Below are 23,269 nucleotides of genomic sequence, written 5' to 3'. Positions count from 1 at the left end.
GAACTGTATTTGGCACTAACTACTTTCTCTGTACAGTGGTTGCTATTCATTATGAACAGTAATCTAGGATGTAAACTGATGGGCACAGTTCTTTATATCTGGAAGTCAAGATAATATTTTATATCTGCATGTGTGTGTGTGTGTGTCTATATATCTATAGTAGTAATTCCATGACTGCCAGTAACTCTAGAATATAGAACACACACCTATAGATAAACAGACAGATAGACAAACAGACACCACAGTTTTATGGATTTCAGTGTGGCATACATAAAAATTTTAAAATCCGTAATACAATATTAAAATAAGATAAAATATTAAGCAACAGTACGTTGACAATGACCATCCAACCAAACGAAGTAAAATAATTGAAAGTGCCTCAAGAAGCAAAATAATAGTGTTGATAACAGGTGCACCTTCTTTTACACATGTGTAATGCAGTTCACCCACGGATGGAACGTGGAAAATAGGTCCCTCAATCAGATATATTGCAGGGTTTCCTGAACTGTAGGAAAATGAGAAGTCAATCCCCTACCTCATGAGGAGTCTCGGGCAGTAAACTCTCTTGTCTTGATACAATTTCCTCAGAGTTGTTATGTGAAGGATGGAGACCAGGTTCACAAATGTACGAGGAACCTGCCAAAAGGTAGGTGCAAAATGCAATAGGTAGTACCAGCTTCTTAGTACATTTGGCCTTGTGATCAATATAACATATTCATCGTCCACTGACCCAGTCTGCACAGTACACACTGAACTGATGAAATTATTGGCAGGACAGCTGCCACCCCCTGCCCCCAATCATTCAGGGATCCCTAATTCAGGCTGAAGAGCTCTTCCTTGATACGTTAGTCCTTAAAAGCTTAAGTGCCACTGAAGTCGTAGGGAGGAAGATTGTCAAAGCTAGGTCCTTATCTGTAACGGAAGGGGCTGTACTATGCAATTCATAGACAATGGTCCTGCTGATAGAAGTTTCCAAACCAAGAATGAGAAGAGTTTCATTTCAGTGGTTTGATGTTATTGTGTGTTACCAAGAACTAGATGGGTGCCTGGATGCATAAAACTGAGGTGTGATACACCACACTCTTGCAATGGAGAAATATCGTTTAAATGGTGTGTTCACAATGCACAATCACCTGCGTATCATTCAGCCTGTGGCAAAATCTCATTTAAGTAAGTTCTCTAACAATGTGTGACCCCCCCAAGCCAAATATAGCCCAATAGTCAAATTTGGCAGCTCCTGGGGTCTTGAGAATCCTCCAGTTTTGAATTCCCATAGTAAATAAATAAAATAATTTCATGTTCTAGAGTAACCTATTCCACTACTAGTAAATCAACATCTCATTACTTCCCCCTACCAGCCCCACTGGCAAAGTGTCCTTTCATACCTCTTTATGGAGTATGTCCAAAGCAGCCTGTATATTGCTTACAAAATTTTCAGCGGAATAAAGTACCTATAGTATGAAAGAAAAAAAGGGGGGGAGTGGAGGTGAGTTGTGTGCACAATGACCTGCTCATAGCCTGCTTCATTTCTTTCCCAGTAACTTCATTATTCATTCATATTTTAAGGGGAAATTTATATGAGAGTGCACACCTTTTAAAACTGACATAATAAGTAAGAAATTCTGAGATTAGGAACTTGAGAACAAAGCATCATGTGAGAAGCAGATGTAAGATTTGCTGCACCGGCAAACTGAGCATGGGGTTGTTTGGGGCAAAGCTATCAGTGCATCAGCGCAACACTTGTGTTGCATTGCAAACATTTAGGGTTCCAGGTAGGCATTCAGAACTAAACTTCAATCCACTCAGTCCTAAAGGTGGATAATGATTGGTAATGGCAAACAGTCACGCAGAGCTCCATTTGCTAACTCTGCCACTTACATTGCATGAACAATTGTATGAACAACGGAACATGTGTATGATGGAGCTGCCTTGGCCACAGAAGTGAATGAGGAAGTCGATGCTGCATGAAGAGACTGTGAGGCCTAAGTCCACATAGAGCCAGTGTGGTGTAGTGGTTAAGAGCGGTGGACTCGTAATCTGGGGAAACCAGTTCGCGTCTCCGCTCCTCCACATGCAGCTGCTGGGGGACCTTGGGCCAGTCACACTTCTCTGAAGTCTCTCAGCCCCACTCACCTCACAGAGTGTTTGTTGTGGGGGAGGAAGGGAAAGGAGAATGTTAGCTGCTTTGAGACTCCTTCAGGTAGTGATAAAGTGGGATATCAAATCCAAACTCCTCCTCTTCTTCTAGAAGCTCTTTCACGTGTAAATAGCCTGATAAGGTTGCAAATAACCTGCTTGCAAGTAACCTGCAAATAACCTGATTATTCTTAAGGTACCATCCACAGTTGCAGCCTTGAATATTTTGACAATATTTCTAAAGGTTGTGGTGCCCATAAAAGGGACAAGAGTTTCACAGCTGTGGAACAGCCACCCTCTTTCTCCCTGTGCTAACCTGGTATGCTAACCTGCCGCTCTTGGTTGATCTGAAGGACTGCAGCAGGGCTTAGAGGAAGTGGCAGATTTTCAGATTTGCTGGATCCATGGCATGATAAGTGTTCTATTATTAAATTATCTATATATCCGTTATCTAAACTTTTGACTTTATCAAGAGAAAGTTATCTTTAAGATGAGGTCACAACAATAAAGTTCTCAAAGATATGCTTTTGTGTGATATCATCTTCAGGTTGAATGACCTCTAGGTCCCACCACAGAGAAGGTGACATGACTAGATGCTTAAACCCATCTGACATTAACTCCCCTATCACATGAAGATAAGCCAAGCCAGCTCACAGTGTCCAATTGCTCTTCTTCAGTTAGCCATGAAGCTTTGGGTTGTCATGGTGTCCAAACCTTGATCCTGTTTTGTTCTCCCTAACAAATCGTGATCAGCAAGTCAGCAACAAAATATGATTTCACATTGGCTAGTGATCGTGATTTGTTCGGGAGAAACAATCCCAGTTTAGATGGCTTGTTGCTCTCACCTGCCCCACAGAGAAAGCAAACCAGGAATGTTTGGGCAGAAGCTGAGTAGACTAGCAAGTGGCAATCTTATTTCATTACTAGTAACTGAACAGAGTCTGCCACCAAACCTGACACAGTAGGCTCTTAGAAGTGCAATACAAACCATGTGGCATAACACAGCTCTGTCCTCCAACAGGAAGAAAGGCGTGGGGAGCTCAGAAGGAGCTGCCAGAGGAGCTGTCACCACTTGCTCCTCAACATCTGCCACCTGAGGTGATAGCCTCACTCTGCCTAATGGTAGGACCGGACCTAAACCCGAACATTACTCAGCGGGACAGAGATAACATGGAGTCATTCCAATATTATATTAAATAATGTGAAGGACAGATCCTGTGTAGATGTATCCCCAGGGCGTCTGCACCATTACCACTTAGGAATATTTATGGATGAGCACTCAGATAAACAAGTAAGATTTTCTTGCGGGGTGTTGTATGGGATGAACAGAGAAAAACACTTTTAAAATAATGTCTTGGAAACTTACAGGATCTTTGCAATGGTCACACAAGTCATTCCCTCCTATGAAAAGTGTTACAAGTTTCCAGTCTTCTTGGAAATTTATTTTCTACATTAAAGACAAAGAAGATGAAACATAATGAAAAGCAAGAAGGAAAAATACTTGCGTCAACAGCCTAGAAAGGATTAATTAAATTGCTCTTTTAGGGGCACAGTCAGCTTATTCCTTTGGACTTTTACAGAACCTAGGAAACCAGGGCAGCAATCTTAAATTAGGTCTTTATGCGCCACATGGTTATATAAAACAAAACAAAAAAATCACAGGTTCACTTTGCAGTGGCCTATTTCAAATCACTAATGCTACTATAGTGTCACCTACATACCTAGTTGTATACTGTCACATTAGAAACTGGGCTCCAGATCTCCATTTTTAAGAAGCACAAATGCTCTTAGGGCAGAAGCATGCTAGGCACACCATTGCCAAAGAGCTGCAGCTCAGTAACAAGGGATACTGTCTGCATGTATAAAGTTTTAAGATCAATCTCCAGGGCTGCCAGCTAAAGGATCACAGTTGCAAGGCCTTTGGAGAGCTACTAGTCGCCAGGCTGACCTCCTGGGGCAGTGACATCATTGGTTACGCTTCAGCACCTTGTACTGTAGAAACAGAACATTGGAACGAAAACAGAAATCTGTCAGCCCAATTTCTCTGCAGTGATTTAATGCAACCTCAGAAGGTTCAGGGGAGTTTGATGGGTTGCTTTTAACTTTTCCCATGCATCTTATTAAATGCACAAATGATTTGCAGGCACACACCTGGCAGCTGCATCGCTGGACCGCAGTGATGCTTGGTCCTTCTTGAGCAGCCCAAACTAGCAACTATGTGAGTTACTTAACACATGTGGTGAGATGACCCCATAGTCACCTTTGACTGGACTTAACCATCCAGGGGTCCTATATAGTACATATTTACATAATTGGTTTAGCAGCACTCCCCTTTTCCCAGGAGATGTATGAATTCTAAGCTTCAGAACAAAACTAAAATTCCCAGGGTTCTTTGCAGGATACTAGAATGATTAAACTGGTATATAACTAATCTAAGTATATATGTCTTGTTAAATAGTTACATGTTGAAGCATCTGGCATCCCATCTGTTTTAATAGTTGGTTTACTGTTTTTCCTGATGTGTACTGCTGAGCCACTAGGGACTCCACCAGACATCTTGTTTATCGAGCATTTATACTGATTTGCATACACAACACTTAGGTGGTAGTTGGATTATGTCCTGTCTTCTTTTTATTTAGCAATCATTCTGATTTCTTTGTGGGGCAGTTATACAACAATGAGCATTCAGCCTGAACTGCTTGCAGGGTGTTTACGTGTCTTCCTGTTAATCATTTGCTCATCCCACACGCTTCAGGGCATTTCCCTGTCACTTTCCTAACTGCAAAAAGTCCTTTGTTTTTTGTTTTCTGTTGTGTGTGTTTTTTAAAAAATTGTCATGCTCGGGCAACAGAGTGCTTTATTCACTGCAATAAACTATAGTTCTGGTATGCTCCTGAATTTCTCCCGCAAAATAGTGGCATTCTGGGCACCCTCTTGAAGCAGTACCGTAGCAGCCCAAAGCATGCTAATTCAGATATATAAATCCTAACATCCATATTCAAAAAGGGTTCAGAAATCTGACCACCAGCACTCCTATCAGTCGTACCCGTCAGAGCTCTTCTCTCACTCCTGCATGCCGGCCCACACCTTGGCCACTGCATCTTCTGGCTTTTTTGAACTACTAGCAGTATTAATGAACTGCATCAGCATCTGCATCCTTTTTTTTTAAAAAAAAAAAATCTACTCTGTTTGGAAGATGTTGTGTTGCTGCAGCAATGCATGGTAGGCAGGCACGAGAAATAGCAAACCCTTCCTGGATTATATCTTCATACATCATATCTTCATGACTAAAATTTTATGGAAAAATTAAAGACAATAATTTTAAAGGGGCAAGGAAGAATATTTTCTATGTTTTTAAATCAGGGATAGAGATTCTGTGGCCCTCCAGAATTCCCATCATTCTTGACCATCAGCCACGCCGAATAGAGATGATGGGAGTTTGAGTTCAATCATGTCTGGAAGACCATAGGGTTGCCATCCCAGTTTTAGATGGTGGCTGCATATATCACAGCAGGCACCACAGGTTTTTTAAAAAAATAAAAATTAAAAAGCATTCCCTCTTGTGTGAGAATAGGAGGGGGTGCCTCTTCTACGAATATGGCTTTTATCTGCAGTTTTTCTGGGTATTTATATTCAAATCAAATTTTTTTAAAGGAAAGAAAAGAAAAACATATTACACAATTAGTCAAGGATCCCTTGTGAGCCATTTCTATGTGTTTTTCATTTCCATATGATTAAAAAGTGAACCCTTCATTCCATCCTTAAGACCTTAACCTCCCCTTCCCATCCCTTGCGAAATCGCGTAAGATAATGCAACCCATTAAGAAAAGAAAGGCTCGCATTAACAGAAACTCACAGAATCAGTCTTCATCAAGTCTATTAGCCTTCTAGCTTGAGATAGGAGGCCTCTAAATATAAAAAACATAAGGCAAGTGATTAGAATTTTGTGATCAGTACAGCCATTGGGAGCGTCGTTCCAAGGAATATGGTAACAGGAAAACTAATTCAAATGGTACTGGCCTGTGTCCATAAATCCCACCCCCCAAAGCCACTTCATTCAACAGGCAGTGCACAAAGAACTTTGAAAACATCTTTAAACTTGCTTTAATGTTCAAATAGCCAGTCTCAGAGGGCAGACAAGTCATGACTACTGTGCCCGTTTCTGCATATGGGACACCTTGCACAGGCAGGATCACATCAACAGCTCTGGCCTGCCGATTTGTGCAATGCTAATCTTTCTGAGAATGATCCCACATGTGTTGGCACACAAGGAATGCAGAGCCGTGGAACTGCTCTGCTGTTCTGTGTGCAGTAGGATTCCCACAATGGGATGTGCCCATGGAATAGCAGCTCTATCCATGCATGCAATTCCCTGCCATATGTAAAAGTGGATCGCTGGCCTGGGGCCAGGAACAGAAAACAGACATCTCTCACCCAAGCATCAGCTTCTATCGGGATAAATTCAGGGTTGCATGATATCAGCTGTAGGCATGAAATATTATCCCCAGCTATTGTCATCTAACTGAGCTGGGAGAGATGATAACAGTAATCTAACGGCACAATTAAATCCAGTGGCTTGCATGCAACACTTCTGTTCATGCTATCAAAAATGGCCTTTGCCTCACTTACAGCAGTGCTGCACTGATGACTCAGAGTTTATTTTTGCAGCCACCACTGGCATGAGCCACACCTGTGACTGACCTCTAGCTAAAATAGCCATTGCTATGTGCAGAGGCAGTCCTGGGTGGCTGACACAACCCACAGAGCTTTGCATGCCTTTTTGCATATCACTCCATGTCGAGCTGTTCTGAGCCTGCAAAAAGTAAATGTGACCCTATGCATTGTGTTACTGGCTCAGATGTGGGAATCTGCCCTCACGATTCAGCATAGCCTCACAATGCTTCTCGGTAGCATTATAGGCTAACCCAGGGGTAGCTAACCTTTGACCTTCCCGCTATTGTTGGGTTACAGTTCCCATCATCCTCACCACTGGCCATGCTGGCTGAGCCTGATGGGAGCTGGAGATCAACAATACCTAGAGGACACCATGTTTAATGATCCCTGTCCTAGCCATCCCACTTTGACCATGCCCATTTTAAATTTATGCATTTGGTTATTTCTCCCTAATTTGTAATACATCACACTTTGGGAAAAAGAAGCAGGTTAAATCTTATGTATAATTTTGCAAACAACCAGTGCTCCAATTTATCAAGGACATTTTGAATTTTCATCCCATCCCCTGTGGTATTTGGAGTCCTAGTTTTCTGTAATGTGCAAATCTAATGAGCATTCTACCAACTCCTTCCTCCAGGTTGTTAGAGGGAGCAGCAGCTAAGCTAAGCTTGTAGCATCCTGAGATACTATGCCTCTTTTAATAACAGTTCTGTGGTAGCAGCAGCACACAGGGAATGCTTCTTCTGGCTGCATTTCAAGAAGGCATGCAGGTCACTAACTCTGTGGTACAAGTCAGTTTTGCCGGGTTCTCAAACTAGCATCCTGTTTTGTCATCTTTGAACATGTGGCATACTCAGCATGTTGTGGGGGGTTAAACATCTAAACATTTTTGCTTAGACAAATCCACCCATATATGCAGAATGATGGTGTGTGTTTTAATCTGCTTTTAGTTTATCACGGATTTTATTTTATTTTTGAATGTTTCAAATAACTTTTAACTGTTTCCACCAAGAATTCTGTGATTTAATTCTTTTTGTAAACCACTTTGATGTGTGTATTATTATTATTATTATTATTTTAAAATCAATCAAGTGGTGCCTAAATTTTATGAAATAAATGAAGAATTTTGTCCCAGGGTCCTGACCTCAGCCTGGCACGAAGCCAGCCAAGACGGTCCTGGGCCTGCCTCCTACCATCTTGTTTGGACTCTTGCCTCTTCTCCAGGATCACTATGCATCAGGACAGCTGAAAGGAGCCGCTGCAGACCTGCTGCTGCTAGGGAGGAAAAGTGGCAGCCCCGGGGCATCAAGCTTAACCACTCACAGGAGGATTGGGTCCTTTCTGCAGCACTGGGCCACTTGCAGCAGTGTCTGTTTGTGGGTTTCTTTGGGTACCATCTTACCAAGGGCTCTCCCCCAAACCTGGAGCTGGCCCTTGTAATGGATAACCCAGCAGTGAGTTGTCCGTTTTTGCTATGTTTGCCACAGTGCAAAGTTGCACTGGATGCTTTAGTTGAGATTCCTGCATTGCAGGTGGTTGGATTACATGACCCTTGGAGTCCCTTCCGACTCTACAATTCTATCCTGAAGGGTTGCAATGAAGCAGGTCAAGGGAAGGGAGTGTTCAGGACAGACAGCTTTGTTACTTAATAATCTCCCTTCACAGGGATGGAGGGAGGGAGCTAAACCCTTGATGCGTGAATGATATTGTGTGCCAGTGGAACAGATAACTGCAAGGATTCTGCCGGCAGAGATAATGACTTTCAAAAAGCAACAGTGGTGGTGATAACTGCTGGAGTGATCAGCTCAGCACTCTGTTATTGTGTGCTATCACCTTGGTGAAATTACTGTTATTATGTGGCATCAATGCGTATGGTACAAACTGTGACTGACATACAAGGATTCCCTGTTTTTCCAAGGTGAGAGGGGGCTCTTATTTTCTGTGGATGGAAGCACTAGAGAAGAGCCAAGCACCTTGTCAGAAAGAAACCAAACTGTGCATGAGTACATACATTTAGAAACACTCAAGACAAATCAACCTAGGGCTAGTTCAAATGCTGCCACCCCTAGATAATATTTAACTGTGCAGAAAAAGAGCATCTCTGTGCAGAAGGTTCAAGTGGCTACGGGGGGGGGTTATCAGAAGTGGGGAGGTCCACTTCTGACATGAAGGGCCACATTCACACAGGGCTAATTGATATGGGGATGAGTCAGAGCTGCCGCTGCACCACAAATCACACACTCCCAATGATTTCTAACCCATTTATATTGATCTATTAAATCTGCAGATGAGGAAAACATCATTGTTCAAAAGTGGGGAAAGCATTGTTTTTTGATGATGCGCACGTGTGTTACTGCAGTTGTCCTGCAGGAGGAAATAAGTGGTATCCCACAAAGTAGATGCACTATTTGCACAACAGAACTTCCCCTTCCTCTCCTTTCCCTCCATGCCCCACCCAAAATCAACTCGGAAGGGTTAGGGGGGAACCCACAACAGATTTAGGAAGGCGTGAGGGCAGATTCACTCCATTGGGTACCACCAAAATGCTTGCCGTTGCTGTTTTTTAAAGCACTTGAGTTGAATGTAAGATTTGATTTACAATCTGCTGTCTGGTTAAATCCGGGCAACTGTTTTTTTGGGTGGGAGGATAAAAAAATGTTTTCATCAGTTGCTCTCACCAATTAATCAGCTAAGCATTGCAGCTCTAAGAGAAACACCTCACATTTTCATTTCCAGTTGGATATCTACTCAACAAACATTGTTGAAGATGCAACTTTCAGTGAGAAAGCAGAAACAGAAAACTCAGCCAGAGTTTTTCAGCTGCTCATTCCCATTTGCAAGTGTCTCATGCACAGCTGAGGTCCTGAAGGGGGGAACTCTCTGATGGAGCTCCTGTTTCTGTTCACACTGGAGTTGGGATGTTGTCAAAGAGCCTTTGCCAGCATCTTGGAGAAAGTGCCTAAATGATGTGTGATTATTTGCTCCATTTACTCCAGTCACCCAATAACCAAGGAGGACAGCCTTGCTGAAATCTTTTCCTTTTTTTGACAGGAGTAGGAATGAGATAAATAATCAGAGACTCAACTCAACTTGTGGAGAAGTGAGGGTTCACCCACACTGCCATTTTGTTTTCTTTATTTCTTTGATGTATTTATATCCCACCTTTCTCCCAAGTTGGGATTCAAGGCAGTTTAATGTGGATAGTAAGCTTCTTGTGCCGCTTCCCATTTCTCTGTTGTCCATATGACATTCTCCAAATCACTGCCTTCCCATACTTTGCCCTCCCTCAATGTGGATTTCCTCATACCCTCTCCCTGGTGTCTGAAAACCTGGACTGAAGGAGGGAAACACATGAGAAAGGAGCAATTTGTAGGAGAATACCATATGGACAATGGAGAATCAGTGGAGGTATAGGAAGTTGTACCACATTAAATACAGGATGGATGAGGCCTCAGAATGTGGAGACAATGCTCTTTCAATCACTGATCAACTTCTCTCAAAATAGGATTTAGCATCTCAGGATAAAAGGATAGTGCATTTTCTTTTTTTCTTCCCAGTTATGATTCTGCAACAGTACCATTACAGAGAAATGCTAAAAAGGCTTAACACATCTGCAACAGACAGGTCTGCACAGACAAACAAACATGCCCAACATCTAGTCTTACTCTGCACGGGCTCCTGCCACAGCCTGGTTCAGGTAGGCATTAGATGTGCTCTGGCTTCCTTTTCCACTGGAATAGCCTAACAGAGAAGGATTGAACTCACGAAGAATATCTGAAAAATAAAGGTGAGATATCATAGAGGCGTACCAAACGATGAATGAATAGTATAGATATTTCTGTTTTCTAATAATGGTTGGCAGCTGGTTCAAGACAAACAAAAGGCAACACCTTTTCACCTGACAGCATTAATTTAGGGTGGCCTTAGATGGTCATAAAAGGGACAAGACAAATACGTAGAATAGCCATTAGTCACGACAGCAAAATGGAACACCTGTGCCTCTGTGGATGAATTTAGACATCCAAGCAATGTGTTGGGAAGGGAACATGTTGGAGGAATGAGGTTTCATGGATGGATGGATGGATGGATGGATGGATGGATGGATGGATGGATGAATATAATAACAACAACTACAAACTTCATCCTCAATGTCTCTTTTGCACTGCCCTGAACTTCCCTTCTAAGCTTGTTTGGACGAACACGGTTGTAAGTCTCTACACCATCCAAAAATTTAATACCCAATCAGATGGGAAAGTGTATTAATAAATGATAGTAGTAGTAGTAGTGATAGTTAATGCAGGAGTATTGATCTTGTGGAGGCTTCTAACTACATTCATCTGAACATGGTTTGAAGCCCCATTGCAAGCTTCCCAGAGGCACCTGGTGTGAGAACAGGATGCTGAACTAGAGGGGCCTTTTATGTTCTTTTTATGTTCTTTTAAATTTTATGTCTCCCCTTATGTTCTTAACATAAAATCATATGCTTAAAAGCAATATGAACGTCAGGTGTTGGGGTAAACAATGGGAGATGGCTGTCATCATAGCATCCTGTTTTAGCTTCCAGAGGCATCTGGATCTCCACTGTCAAAAGCATCAATGAGATTCGGGAAAAGGCCACTGTGGAGGGAGGGGGAGGAGGGCTGCCCCTGCCTTTCACTCTGTTCTGTAAGTGCTCCCCCCCCCCAACTAAAGTAACTGCTTGGTTCCATGAGCTGCCTGTGGTTTGATGTCCGTTGGTTGCCTGTAAAAGAATTCCAAGACACCTTTCTTTTCCCCATAAAAACTTGCACAAGGAGCCTTGCTTATTTGCTTAATGCATTCCAAGATCGTACGGAGCTGAATAATAATTATGCTACACACACACATATATATATATAAAGTCACAGAGAATTTCGAAGCAACTAAGACCCTGGGAAATTATAAAACACACACTGTTAAGTCATGCACAGCAAATTACAGCGTTGGCTGTGAGAAGGCTTTCCCCGCCCCTCCTCCACCCCCATCAGTCTGGGATGCTGAATACAAAGAGGTTTAAGTCTGTCAAGCCTGCTGAACATTTCCTCAAATTTGCTCCATAAATTATGAAAGAGCTTCACAAATGCACTAACCTTAGGGAAATGGGCACTTACTTGCTAATGTTGTGACTGTGCTTATGTTTTCATTTCCACCAACACTGAAGAATTGGGGGGGAGTGTGCAGGGAGGGGAGGGAGGAGAAAGCAAACAAAGTTAGAGAAGATTTGCTTGGAACAAGTCACAGAGTGCCCCCTGGTGATGTTTCCGATCCTCAGCTATCACTTTCTTGAACTACTGGTTTGAATGTTTGTTTTATTTATTTTACTTGTATCATGCATTGAAATGGGGCTCCCAATGGTATTCTATAAGGCTATCTATCTATCTATCTATGGCAGTAATCACTAGCTGCCTACCTCCTAAGTCTTTGTAATGCTTCCAGTCCATTCACAGGATCCTTCTCAAGACTATGGTTAATAACTCAGGTTGCAGAGCCTATGATATGGCAGAGGCTTCATTGCTAATGATATGCCCACACACTGCACTGTTGTCTTTGTTCATAGGTATTGTGGGGTTTTATAACGGCTCCACATGCCTGTGAAACTTGTGTTAACTATATAATGAGCAGAGTCCCTATGATAGTAAATGTCCTGGTTTTGCGGCCAGCCCAGAACAGCAAAATGCCAGCAGGGGTATCAAGCAGCTAAAAAACAACAATGCATGGTTGATGTGCTGTGTTTTGATTTCTGTTATAGACTTGCAATTTAATAAATGGGGAGGGGGTAGTTTCCCTAGAGTGAGTTATAATTTTGCCTAAGAATATTCCTCTTGAAGACTCTATGCATTAGTTTCATTTATGTACATGCACCAGTAAGCAATCATCAAATATATCCATATATGCCGAGTCTGAATGCAATTGAAGTCAGAAGCTTTCACTGTAATAGTGACAAATGAGCAGGACTGTCCTTAGTCTGTCATTTCTGATTTTTGACTGTGTGACATATATTAGTATAGGGTTGCCATATTTCAAAAAGTAAAAACCAGGACACCCCGAAAGATCCAAGACAAAGCACTGCCTTTCAGAAATCCCCCCCCGGAGGTCAATTCCGCCTTTGAAATCCCAGTAATGTCCGGGAAAATCCAGACATATAGCAAACCTATATTAGTATCTGTTACAAATGTTGGTGCCTGGTGATTTAGCAGCAGTTAAAAGCAACACTAGGAGACTAAAATTATATATGCAGCAAAAATAGCAAAGTAAAACACCGGCAAAAGAGAAAAATAATAACTCTTTACTACTCATTTAAAAGTCATCAGTAGAGGAACCTTATGCAATGATCTAGGAAAAGAGTTCATAGGCATGGGGCAACCACTGAAAAGGCCCTGTTTCTTGTGCTTGCCAGTCAAATATTCCTTGGTAGTAGGCAATGTATGCTACAGACAAATTGAGCTAGCATGTTTAATAGAACCAGTAAATGGACTGTTACTTTCACCATTCACTGAAATGCCCCAGTTTTGTACAGGGAAGAAAGGAACTGCTATCTGCTTGTGACTAATATTGTGTAAGAAGATAGAAAATAAATTATCTAGAGACACAAGGTTTCTCACGCGTATATCCTATTTCTAGTCGCCTCATCGCACTCCATTTGAATGCTGCTTTCAAGTACTTGTCCTCATTGTAGCGAAAAATGAATGAGATGGGAATATGAAAAGTCAGAACATTTGTAGAAAAAGGTACTTTCGTTAATTTGAAGAAATAGATAAGTCAATCCACAGGAACTTGAAAAAAGACGAAGCCATGCATAAACAAGAGGAAGACTCCTATATCATCAGAGAAGCCTGAGGCCACATCTGCCAGAGCCATGACTCTAGTTACAGCTTGTGCAAGTTTTAAGAGTGCCAAGCTCAAGATGGCTCTGAAGTAGCAATTGAGGTCAGCAAGGAGGAGACTGGAATTGGTTTCGAAAGCCAGCAAGAAGAAAAGAATAAGAACAGACTGCAGAATATCTAAAGATTTTGATTTGTGGCACTCACCTCCATGAAAGGCCTCGATACTGTGTCAGAACATCTAGGACATTGTTTGGTGAAGAACCCGCTCCATTTCCTGCCTGATATCAAAGAGGACAAAGGGGTTTGGGAAAGTCCATTTAGAATAAATTGCTTGCTGGTTTGGAATGGGATGGTTGGAAAGAAGCCACTTTAGATGACTCCCCCTGGAAATATCCCCCACTCTCGCTCTGAGGAACCTTGACAGTATTTTAGTTCTGCCTAAAAATAGCATTGGCATCCTGTCTACCTTATCATGGGGATAAGCAAGCAGTGGAGGACTGTCATTGGCCAGGGCTAAATTTACAAGCCTACTTAGAATAAAATCCATAAACTGATGGTTGCTGATCAAAGAATAATAAACCAATAATTGCCCTTCCATTAATACTTGTTTCAAGAATACTGATGGGTACAGAAGCAATAAATAACAAAGCATATTGCAACAAAGCAACATAGGGTTTTGAAGGGGGGATAGAAATAACATTAATTTGTTATTGCTGTTGACTGAGTTATACATTGCTAGCACGTAGGCAACTGCAAATGTGGTAAGATCTCCCACCCCCCAAATTATAGCGCCTTCATGGAGCTTCCACAAGTAAGGGATTTCCAGGTTAGAAGTCACATGGTTAAAATGGCCTTTAGTCAAGTTCACCTCTGCAAAGAAATGTCCACATGTGGTAGGAAAATGTTTGAAATATATATACACATTTGTATCAATTAGCATTTGCAAATGCGCAATGGCCCAAGGAGGTGGCAATCCCAGATTAAGACTGCAGCATAATGGGAACAAAGCGGAAGAAAGCATGGGAAATTCAATTCGCCATGAAGATCCCTCCTTTTTCAGATCAGAATTCAGAAACAGCTTTGACACCACTCATTTTAATAGAGCACATTTTGGTGATCTGCACTTACAGTTATTGAGTCCCCAAGGGCGCCTATAACTTTAATGTCTGCTGGCCTCAAGTTATGAACTATAAAAAAGAAAGAGAGAGAGAGAGAGAGTGATGGGACTCTTAAGAGGATCTTTGACATTCGGAACATATTTCTTCAGAAGAAGTTGAAAGAACTTGAGATCTTATTTAAAACTCATATTCTGCCAAATTGCCGTAACTCTTGTTAGTCCCCGGAGGCAAATATGTGATACTTACCAGAATACCTAATTCTCCTGCAACTGTTCTTCCCTAGAAGCTAGGATTTTTCTCCCACAAAATTATTATGCTGAAATAAAATCCAAGGAACTGGTATCTGACAATCTTCAGTCAGCAGTGGGGAATAATTTTCACCCAGAGAGGGCCACATTTCTTTCTGGGCAAGTTTCTGAGGGCCACATGCCGGTGGTGAGTGGAGGGAGAGGCAACAGCAGCCAGAGACATTGTGTTGTTGCTTTCCCTTTGTACAGTGTGCTGTTTCCACACACACTCACACAGCCCTCTCTGTTCTCCATCCAGACAAGCTTTAGAAGAATTCAAGGCCACATTTCAGCCAGGCAAAAATGTTTGGGGTGCTATGCAGGGCCAGTAAGCAGCCTGGCCTGAAGAGAATTTCAAAGGCCAGACAGAGAAGTCTGGAGGCCCACATTTGACCCACAGGCCTGAGGGTTCCCAGCCGTGGTCTAATGAGTCTCAACTGTTGTAGGGTCATTTTAGATGAAGGCCAGGATGCCCCTCAAAGACTAGCTATGCCATACTCTGTTACAGCTCAAAATGTGCAAGTCCCTTAAACCAGTGTTTTTCAACCACTGTTCCGCGGCACACTAGTGTGCCGCGAGATGTTGCCTGGTGTGCCGTGGGAAAAATTGAAAAATTTGAAAGATTTTTTTTAAAAAAAATGTCAAATTTTCGCCCACTAGGCGGGCACCGGACTGTGTCCACCCTATTTTCCATTCGTCCTGGGTGGGGATCAGATCGGATGGGATCGGATGAGAGCGGACAGGCGGTCCGCTCTCATCTGATTCCCCATAGAGAGCAGCGGGGCTCTGACATCTCCCTCTCCGCACACAGTGCAGAGACGGAGCTGTCATCCGCCGGCTCAGCGGGGATCAGCGGATCAATCCCCGCTGAGCAGAGAACGGTCTGCAACGTTCGATTCCAGCCAGAATATCAGCTTTGTGTTTAGCCAAACAGGCCCAGGTTGCGCACTGAATAAAGTATTTTATAATTTTTCATATTTCTGTTTACTTACTATTTCATAATAAAGTAATTATAAAATACTTTCTTTGTGCTTATTTGATTCCTATTCAAGAGAATTACTTTATATATAGTCAATATAGGCACAAAGTTAATTTTTTTAACATTTTCTAATGGTGGTGTGCCTCGTGATTTTTTTCATGAAACAAGTGTGCCTTTGCCCAAAAAAGGTTGAAAAACACTGCCTTAAACCGAACTATTGTGACAATAGCCACAATATTTATTTCAGGCCTTATATGCTGCTCTGTAACCAAGTTTCCACAACATTCTTTGCAGAATGCCTTGAGCACCTGCATTCCTATGTGCTCGTAATCCTTTCTTTGGTTAGCAATACTTTTCTGAAGCATTGCCAAAGAACTTGGGGTTTTTTTAAAGTCAGCTATGCTAGTGCTTTGAAGTTATAAGAAGGAAACTTTTATTCCCCCAAAGATGCACACTTTGTAGTTTTGAAAAACTGGGCTTTAGGTAAATTGGGTTTGTATGTGAGCATGGAGAAAACTCTTTAATACCAAGCCAATAATTCACACTATGAAGAGCATATAAGTCAACTGGAGAATGAATGGAGGACCACATTCCAGTGTCCCTGGAATCACCATTGTACCGCTTTTAGAATACAGTGGTGCCTCGCAAGACAAAAAAAATCCGTTCTGTGATTCTCTTCGTCTAGCGGTTTTTTCGTCTTGCGAAGCAAGCCCATTGACGGATTAGCGGATTAGCGCTATTAGCGGCTTTTAGCGGCTTATCTGCTGATCGGATCAGCTGATAAGCGGCTTAGCGGCTTAGAAAAAGGGGAGGGGAAAGGAAAAAAACCAGCAGGAACTCGCAAGACATTGTCGTCTTGTGAAGCAAGCCCATAGGAAATTCGTCTAGCGAAGCACCTCCAAAACGGAAAACTCTTTTGTCTAACGAGTTTTCCGTCTTGCGAGGCATTCGTCTTGCGGGGCACCACTGTATTCAGAAAATAGATTGCAGATTCTATACAGGCTGTGGATTATCCCCAAACAGGACTGTAACCAAGGTTCTTTGAGGAAGGCCTATAGTTCAGTGGTTGCATGCAGAAGGTTCCTGGTTTGATTTCCAGCATCTACAGGTAAGGTTGGGAAAGGCACCTGCTTGAAATCCCAGAGAGCCACAGTCAAGCAGTTTAGATAACACTGAACTAGAGTACCACAGCTTCCTAAATTCACATGCTCCCTAGCCATGATGGAGGAGCCATTATCCAGTGACAGACCACCAGGTTTTCATGTAGAAGGTCCAGTGGGTTCAATCCCTGATATCTAAGGTAGCTTCTGCCTGGAATCTTACAGAGTATACCTCCCAAGGCTTACTATGCCATCATTTTCTCCCACTCATCCCAGTGATGTTCCCACTTGGAAATGAAATTAACAACCTTCACCAATTAAAAAAAAATCACAGTCATCTTCCACTTTCCCCAATGAGCGTAAGGCAGGCATTAGAGGGGTGTTACCATATTATCTCCTTGCAACTGTCCTCTGAAGTAGCTAGGAGGGCCCAATATATTTTGCTGCCCGAGGCAAAAGACAAGACAGCAGAATTGAACCAAACAACTAGCTGAATTTTATTTCAACATTGGCAATGAACCAAGACAGGACCTATGATGACTGAGCAAATCCAGAGATACAAATCTGTACCTGAGGCAGGAATTGTGTCTGAGGGGTTGCGGTCTATACATGGAATGTCCGTCCCAAAGCTCCTTTGCTGACAAAGGACAGAGAACAATGCATTACAAATGGCCTTTAGCAGTTGCAGTAGAAAGAAATGCATACTTCTTCAACAGACTAGAGGAAGAGCATTGCCCCCTAGAAAATAACTGCAAGGGATATACAATGTTCTTATGTCCAATACCCATTCTTCTCCACCCAAAGACAAGCAATAATAAAATATTATGCAGTTGGAGCTTTCCCTACTTGAGACACTGTTTTGGTTCGTGGCTCCACAGGAAAAGATGAGTAGTTGCTATTCTTGAATGTGAAGAAGTATGGATTCTCCTGCAGAGACAAGATGATGAAAACAATTAGGGCGGGGAGAGGAATAATCATTTCGCACCATGGTTGAAGTCAGAAGGGCAGATTCAGCAACCAGAGTTAATCATTTCAAATTCTGGATTTAAAGGGACCATTCTAATCTCCAGAGACCATGGCCTGCTTATGGACTGCCAGACTCTAAGACAGGTAGGGTGAACCTTTGGCCCTCCAGTTGTTGCTGAACCTCAACTCCCATGATTCCTGGCCATTGGGACTGATGTAGTTCAGCAACATCTAGAGAACCAAAGGTTCCCCACACCTGCCCTATGAAGAAGGGCACATGATCTTTAGCATGGCCAAGACAGAAAGAAACTTTCACCAACCTGGTGTTTTGGACTACAGCTGGCTGGGGCTGATAGTTGGTGTACAAAACATCTGGAGAGCACCTGGTTGGTGAAGGCTAGTCTAATACTTTATTTTGTTTGTTTGTTTTATATACTGACCTTCAACTGAAGATCTCAGGGCAAGTCACAAGATAAAAATACAAGATAGAATCACAAAATAAATAGTTAAAACAAAAACAGCCCCCCCAAAGACATTTAAAAGGCCATAGAACATTAATTAGCCAAACCCCCCTCTCTCTGTGTGTCTATCTATCTATCTATCTATCTATCTATCTATCTATCTATCATCTATCATCTATGAAAAAGAAATTATTTTAGCAGATAAAACTCAAGTAATGCCATCTTACCCACACAATAAATTCCCCACCCACTCCTTATGTGTGAAACTGGATGAATTTTCTTTGCCATAACTTGGTTAAAATTCAGAAGGGTCAGCACTAATTTTTAATAAATATCACATTGCTTTGTGTGCTGCCAGATGATCTGAACAACAGGGGTTTGTTTTTTTGTAAATGATCATTGGGCAGGTTTGATATCCTGCAACATTCCCTTTGTCTTCTCCAACTTCACCCAGTCCAGACAAGTTCAGTCAGAATTCTCATGAGTACACAAGGGCAATTTTCAACCAAATAATTGCATCTCCAAATTTGTCCTGAAGAGTTTGTGGAAAACCCAGAAGAGAGTTAAAGGGTGTAGGGATGGAGTTTGGGGGGGGGTAGAGAATGTCCCATGCACAGGGAGAAATCCTTGCACTGATGGAATAATTTAGTTAACACTGCTTTGAATACAACACTATGTGTGAATGGGTGGTCACTGATAAATTGCCATGATATCTGGAAATTTTCTGAGTGGGAAGGCCTCTTGCTAGCGCATGCCTTCCCTTCTATGTCTTGCATATTGATTTATGTATAGCACCTAGTTAGAGCAGGCATTCTAGAAATAAATCATAAAGAGCAATAATTATAAATGCAAATGAGCAATGATGGCATTTTTCTTTTCTGGGAGAAATGGCATCTCTGAAGCCATTTTCACAAATGACCTTTGAATCTCTTTTTTCATTTCCCCTTTCTGAACAACATTAAATGAAAAATTTACATTGGCTGAAAAGTACATTTGATTTCGAAATGTCTCTCTCCTCTCATTACCAGTACAGTAAGAACATCATTCAGGATTGATGCAGTGCAGACAAGCAAAATGTCTTGAGTATTACTAATGTGAAGGCACTCAGGCTACTCTTGAGGAATGCCTTTATCTCCTGTAAAGGTGCTCATAAAGGAAGATTATTTTTTAAATGAACTAAAATCATCACCAGCTAGGCACTTAAAGTTTCTGCCCTTGCAACGCTAACCATTTGTTCAAGGTTCAATCCTCTCATCTCGCAGAACTAAGTTCCCTGTCCCTCTCCTTGGTCATTCCACAACACACAGAATGGTCAGAACTTCAAACCTCAAAGCATTTATTGTGGTATAGTCTTCTCGCCAGGTTCAGAAGAACATCAGAAGAACTTTGCTGGATCAGATCAAAGTGTCATGAAATTCTACTCAATATTGATCCAGAGCAGATTCCCACATACAGTTAGCAGAGTAAAATCTTAAAACAAGTTGCAGGATTCCCAAAAAATAGACCGGAGGCAATTGTATTTTATCCAACAGAGCTTTGCTGCTACTGAGGGCAAATGAGCAGAATGGTCACAAATCCAATACATTCAGAATTGGCACTGTCCATAAGAAATCCAGCTGCAGCAGACTTAAACTTACAATACTTACAGCAAGTCTAAACCTTAACACTATATACAGAACACTACACCAGAAGGAAAAGAGATAGAAAGAGAGAGTGAAACCCAGTCTCATTCTAGCCTATTTTTATAGCCAGCATGACCTTGACAGAAAGAGATAAGAGAACCAGTTTAAGCCAGCTGTACTCAACTTCTCTGAAGGAATAAGCCGAACATCGTGAACCTTCTGCTTGTTTCTTTCACACAGAGAAGCTTCCAGAACCCTCTTGTATTAAGTAGATTAGAAAAGATCTCTACACATCAGATCAATACTTTCTGCACTAAGAAATGCAAACTGACACAAAGGTCTGCCGATTAAAGGTCCATTCTGCTCCCACAGTGGACAACCAACTGCTTCAAGGACCCACCAGCCTGCAACCAGGGGATTAAGGGAATGGCCCTCTCTGGCTGTTGCTGTCCAGTGATTGGCATTCCGTATTATACTGCAGCCATCATGACTAACAGCCACAGTTTATTAGCTGTGCCTCTACTGCAGTGATATTAAAATATGTCGGTCAAATGGGCATTTGGAGGTAGGAAGTCTGTGATTCTGCAATATTTAGAAATGGTTGAGAAGACTTGAGAAGGGGATTGCATTGCTTTAGAGAAAGAGGTCCCTTGGGGATGGGGGGCACACAGATAAAATGCAAAAATGCATGTATAAAAGAAAACTGCTCCTACCTGAGAAGGACATCGCACCTCGGGCATCTCTGCAAGATAATAGGGCTGCTTCTGTCCATCTGGTAACAGCTGGAAGACAAGATGCGAGCACTGTGAGGCTCAGGCAGCAGATCAGTTCAAAGGGTGCATTTTAGCCTCTTGTTGACTAGACCTAAGGGACGTGGGTGGCGCTGTGGTTTAAACCACAGAGCCTAGGACTTGCTGATCAGAAGGTCGGCGGTTTGAATCCCCGCGATTGGGTGAGCTCCCGTTGCTCAGTCCCTGCTCCTGCCAACCTAGCAGTTCGAAAGCACATCAAAGTGCAAGTAGATAAATAGGTACTGCTCCGGTGGGAAGGTAAACGGCATTTCCGTGCACTGCTCTGGTTCGCCAGAAGCGGCTTAGTCATGCTGGCCACATGACCCAGAAGCTATCTGCGGACAAACGCCAGCTCCCTCGGCCTATAGAGCGAGATGAGCGCCGCAACCCCAGAGTCGGTCACGACTGGACCTAATGGTCAGAGGTACCTTTACTTTACCTATAGGCTAGACCTGCAAGTTTAATTCAAGGCAATTAGCACTACATCTGATGAGGAGGTAAACTTATTTCTTGACTAAAGCCCTTGAGACTGTAGACTACGGCTCATGCAGGAAACAAAATGTCCCCCCCTCCGCTAAAAATTAAAAACAAAAAAAGCTACATCCTTGCATTTAGAAAATGAGCATGTCAGTCAGAAGGCAAAACCAGACAAAGAACAGATCACTTCCAGCAAATGATGACCATTCAAAGTGGCCCTAAGAGTTTTGCTTTCCAACTTTTCTCAACTTTTGTAAGGAGCGTTTTAGATTTAGGGAACCGATTGGTTAAAAAAATGAAAAGTGCATGCTTGGCTGGCTGGCACACAAAATAATGATTGAGAATAGAACAGGGATATAATGAAGAAAAACTGAAAATTGAGAAATAAGACCTCATGGGCAAATGAAAATTTCATGAAACTGAAAATGAATGGATGACCAATTGAAATAATGCATTCGCAAGCTGTTAATACTGGCGGTCATTTCCACAGGTTTAAGATTAAAACTACTGTACTATACTTAAATAAAAGATACTTAAATAATTAAGGAACAAAGATTCAGCCACACCAGAGAAAATCTTTTTCCTTTTAAAACAAAAGCATAGGCCAGTTTTCCTGCTAATTTCTAAAAGGGGCTTGCAAAAAAACTGAATCATGTCTTGTGGGTCACTAAAGCTTTTTCCATCTCCCTTTGAGACATGAGTAGTGCTAGGCACCATCTGGCAGGGGCATGTTTGCAGCATAAATGAAATTAAATGGGGGCACATCCAGAGAGACAATGTCTTCACAGTCATGTACAGAAAACATCTCAAAACCTTGCTGAGATGACTGATATCTAAATTGCTTAGGCCAAGAGAAAAGCAATCACTAGGCACTTCGATGGCAACGGCAACCAGCTCAAACCATAATGCTGCCCACATGCAAAAATGCATCTTGCTATTGTTGTTTGCTGGAGGGTGGTGCTGTCAGCCCAGTGCTTTGCTTGATTACAGGCCCTTCCACGTGCCCTGCAAGAGAATGAAGACAGGGGAAGGGGCTGCGATTGGGAAAATATAACTTGTGGGGCAACCAATGTTCTGAAATGGAGGGTGGTACTTTGAGGATCTTCTCGAGAATAGTGCCTCCCTAGTGCCATATTGGCAGGACTATAGGGCAGGAGCCCAATGAGCAAAATGAGCAGCAAAGGCTGTTTAATATGCATTAAATGCTACATATTTAAAATGCTATGCACAGCGGTTTGCATTAGGCAGAAGGTTTAACTATAGCAAATGCAGCAAGGGGGGTTGAAATATACTCAGAGTCGCAAAGTGATTTCATGCTCTTTATTCAGCTCATAGTGGTGAGGAGGAATGAATGAATGTCCCCTCAAAGTATCTGCTTTATATACATTATTTACACAATGGGCTGCACATGATTGGTTAATTCTGGAATTCTACTGTAAGCCAATCAGGAGCATGATTGGGTGGTTCCTGCCAACCAATCATACTGCTGCATTGTTCTTGGACCAATCAGACTGCTGTATTCTGAATCCTATTGTTCTAGGACCAATCAGACTGCTGCAATTTGGATCCTATTGTTCTAGGACCAATCAGACTGCTGCAGTTTGGATCCTATTCAACTCAGTACATAACAGGGGTGTTTAAGGCTAATTGATGACTCATCCCAGGAACCCAAGCAGAGATCTCTCACAACAGGAAGATGAAGCCTGTAAACTCAGAATATTAGTGCTGGAGCCATCAGCAGCAGAAGCGCAGCTCAACAATCCTGAACAAGCAATATGCTTGTATATGAACTCTCTTTCTGGGACCAGAGAGAGGA

The 23,269-nt window shown here is 42.2% G+C and overlaps 1 protein-coding gene across 2 annotated transcripts in view; it reads right to left on the bottom strand.

Annotated features, from left to right (window-relative positions):
• PLB1 (phospholipase B1) overlaps positions 1 to 23,269 on the bottom strand; it is a 107,847-nt gene that overhangs the window by 65,227 nt on the left and 19,351 nt on the right. The window contains exons 13-23 of one of the 2 annotated variants that reach the window (XM_081186352.1): positions 20,899 to 20,967; positions 17,983 to 18,063; positions 17,707 to 17,773; positions 14,781 to 14,839; positions 13,857 to 13,930; positions 11,940 to 11,983; positions 10,476 to 10,584; positions 5,993 to 6,044; positions 3,503 to 3,583; positions 1,386 to 1,451; positions 536 to 636 (exon numbers count right to left, since the gene is read on the bottom strand). In XM_081186352.1, the coding sequence (XP_081042478.1) occupies positions 536 to 636; positions 1,386 to 1,451; positions 3,503 to 3,583; positions 5,993 to 6,044; positions 10,476 to 10,584; positions 11,940 to 11,983; positions 13,857 to 13,930; positions 14,781 to 14,839; positions 17,707 to 17,773; positions 17,983 to 18,063; positions 20,899 to 20,967 (803 nt within the window). The remainder of the gene's footprint in view (positions 1 to 535; positions 637 to 1,385; positions 1,452 to 3,502; positions 3,584 to 5,992; positions 6,045 to 10,475; positions 10,585 to 11,939; positions 11,984 to 13,856; positions 13,931 to 14,780; positions 14,840 to 17,706; positions 17,774 to 17,982; positions 18,064 to 20,898; positions 20,968 to 23,269) is intronic. The other variant, XM_081186353.1, reaches the window with a different exon arrangement.

The sequence above is a fragment of the Podarcis bocagei genome, assembly GCF_964188305.1.
Source record: "Podarcis bocagei genome assembly, chromosome: 3".
In the NCBI taxonomy this organism is placed as follows: domain Eukaryota; kingdom Metazoa; phylum Chordata; class Lepidosauria; order Squamata; family Lacertidae; genus Podarcis; species Podarcis bocagei.
The sequence above is the reverse complement of the archived record's forward strand: the minus strand, read 5'-3'. Positions and strand labels throughout refer to the sequence as shown.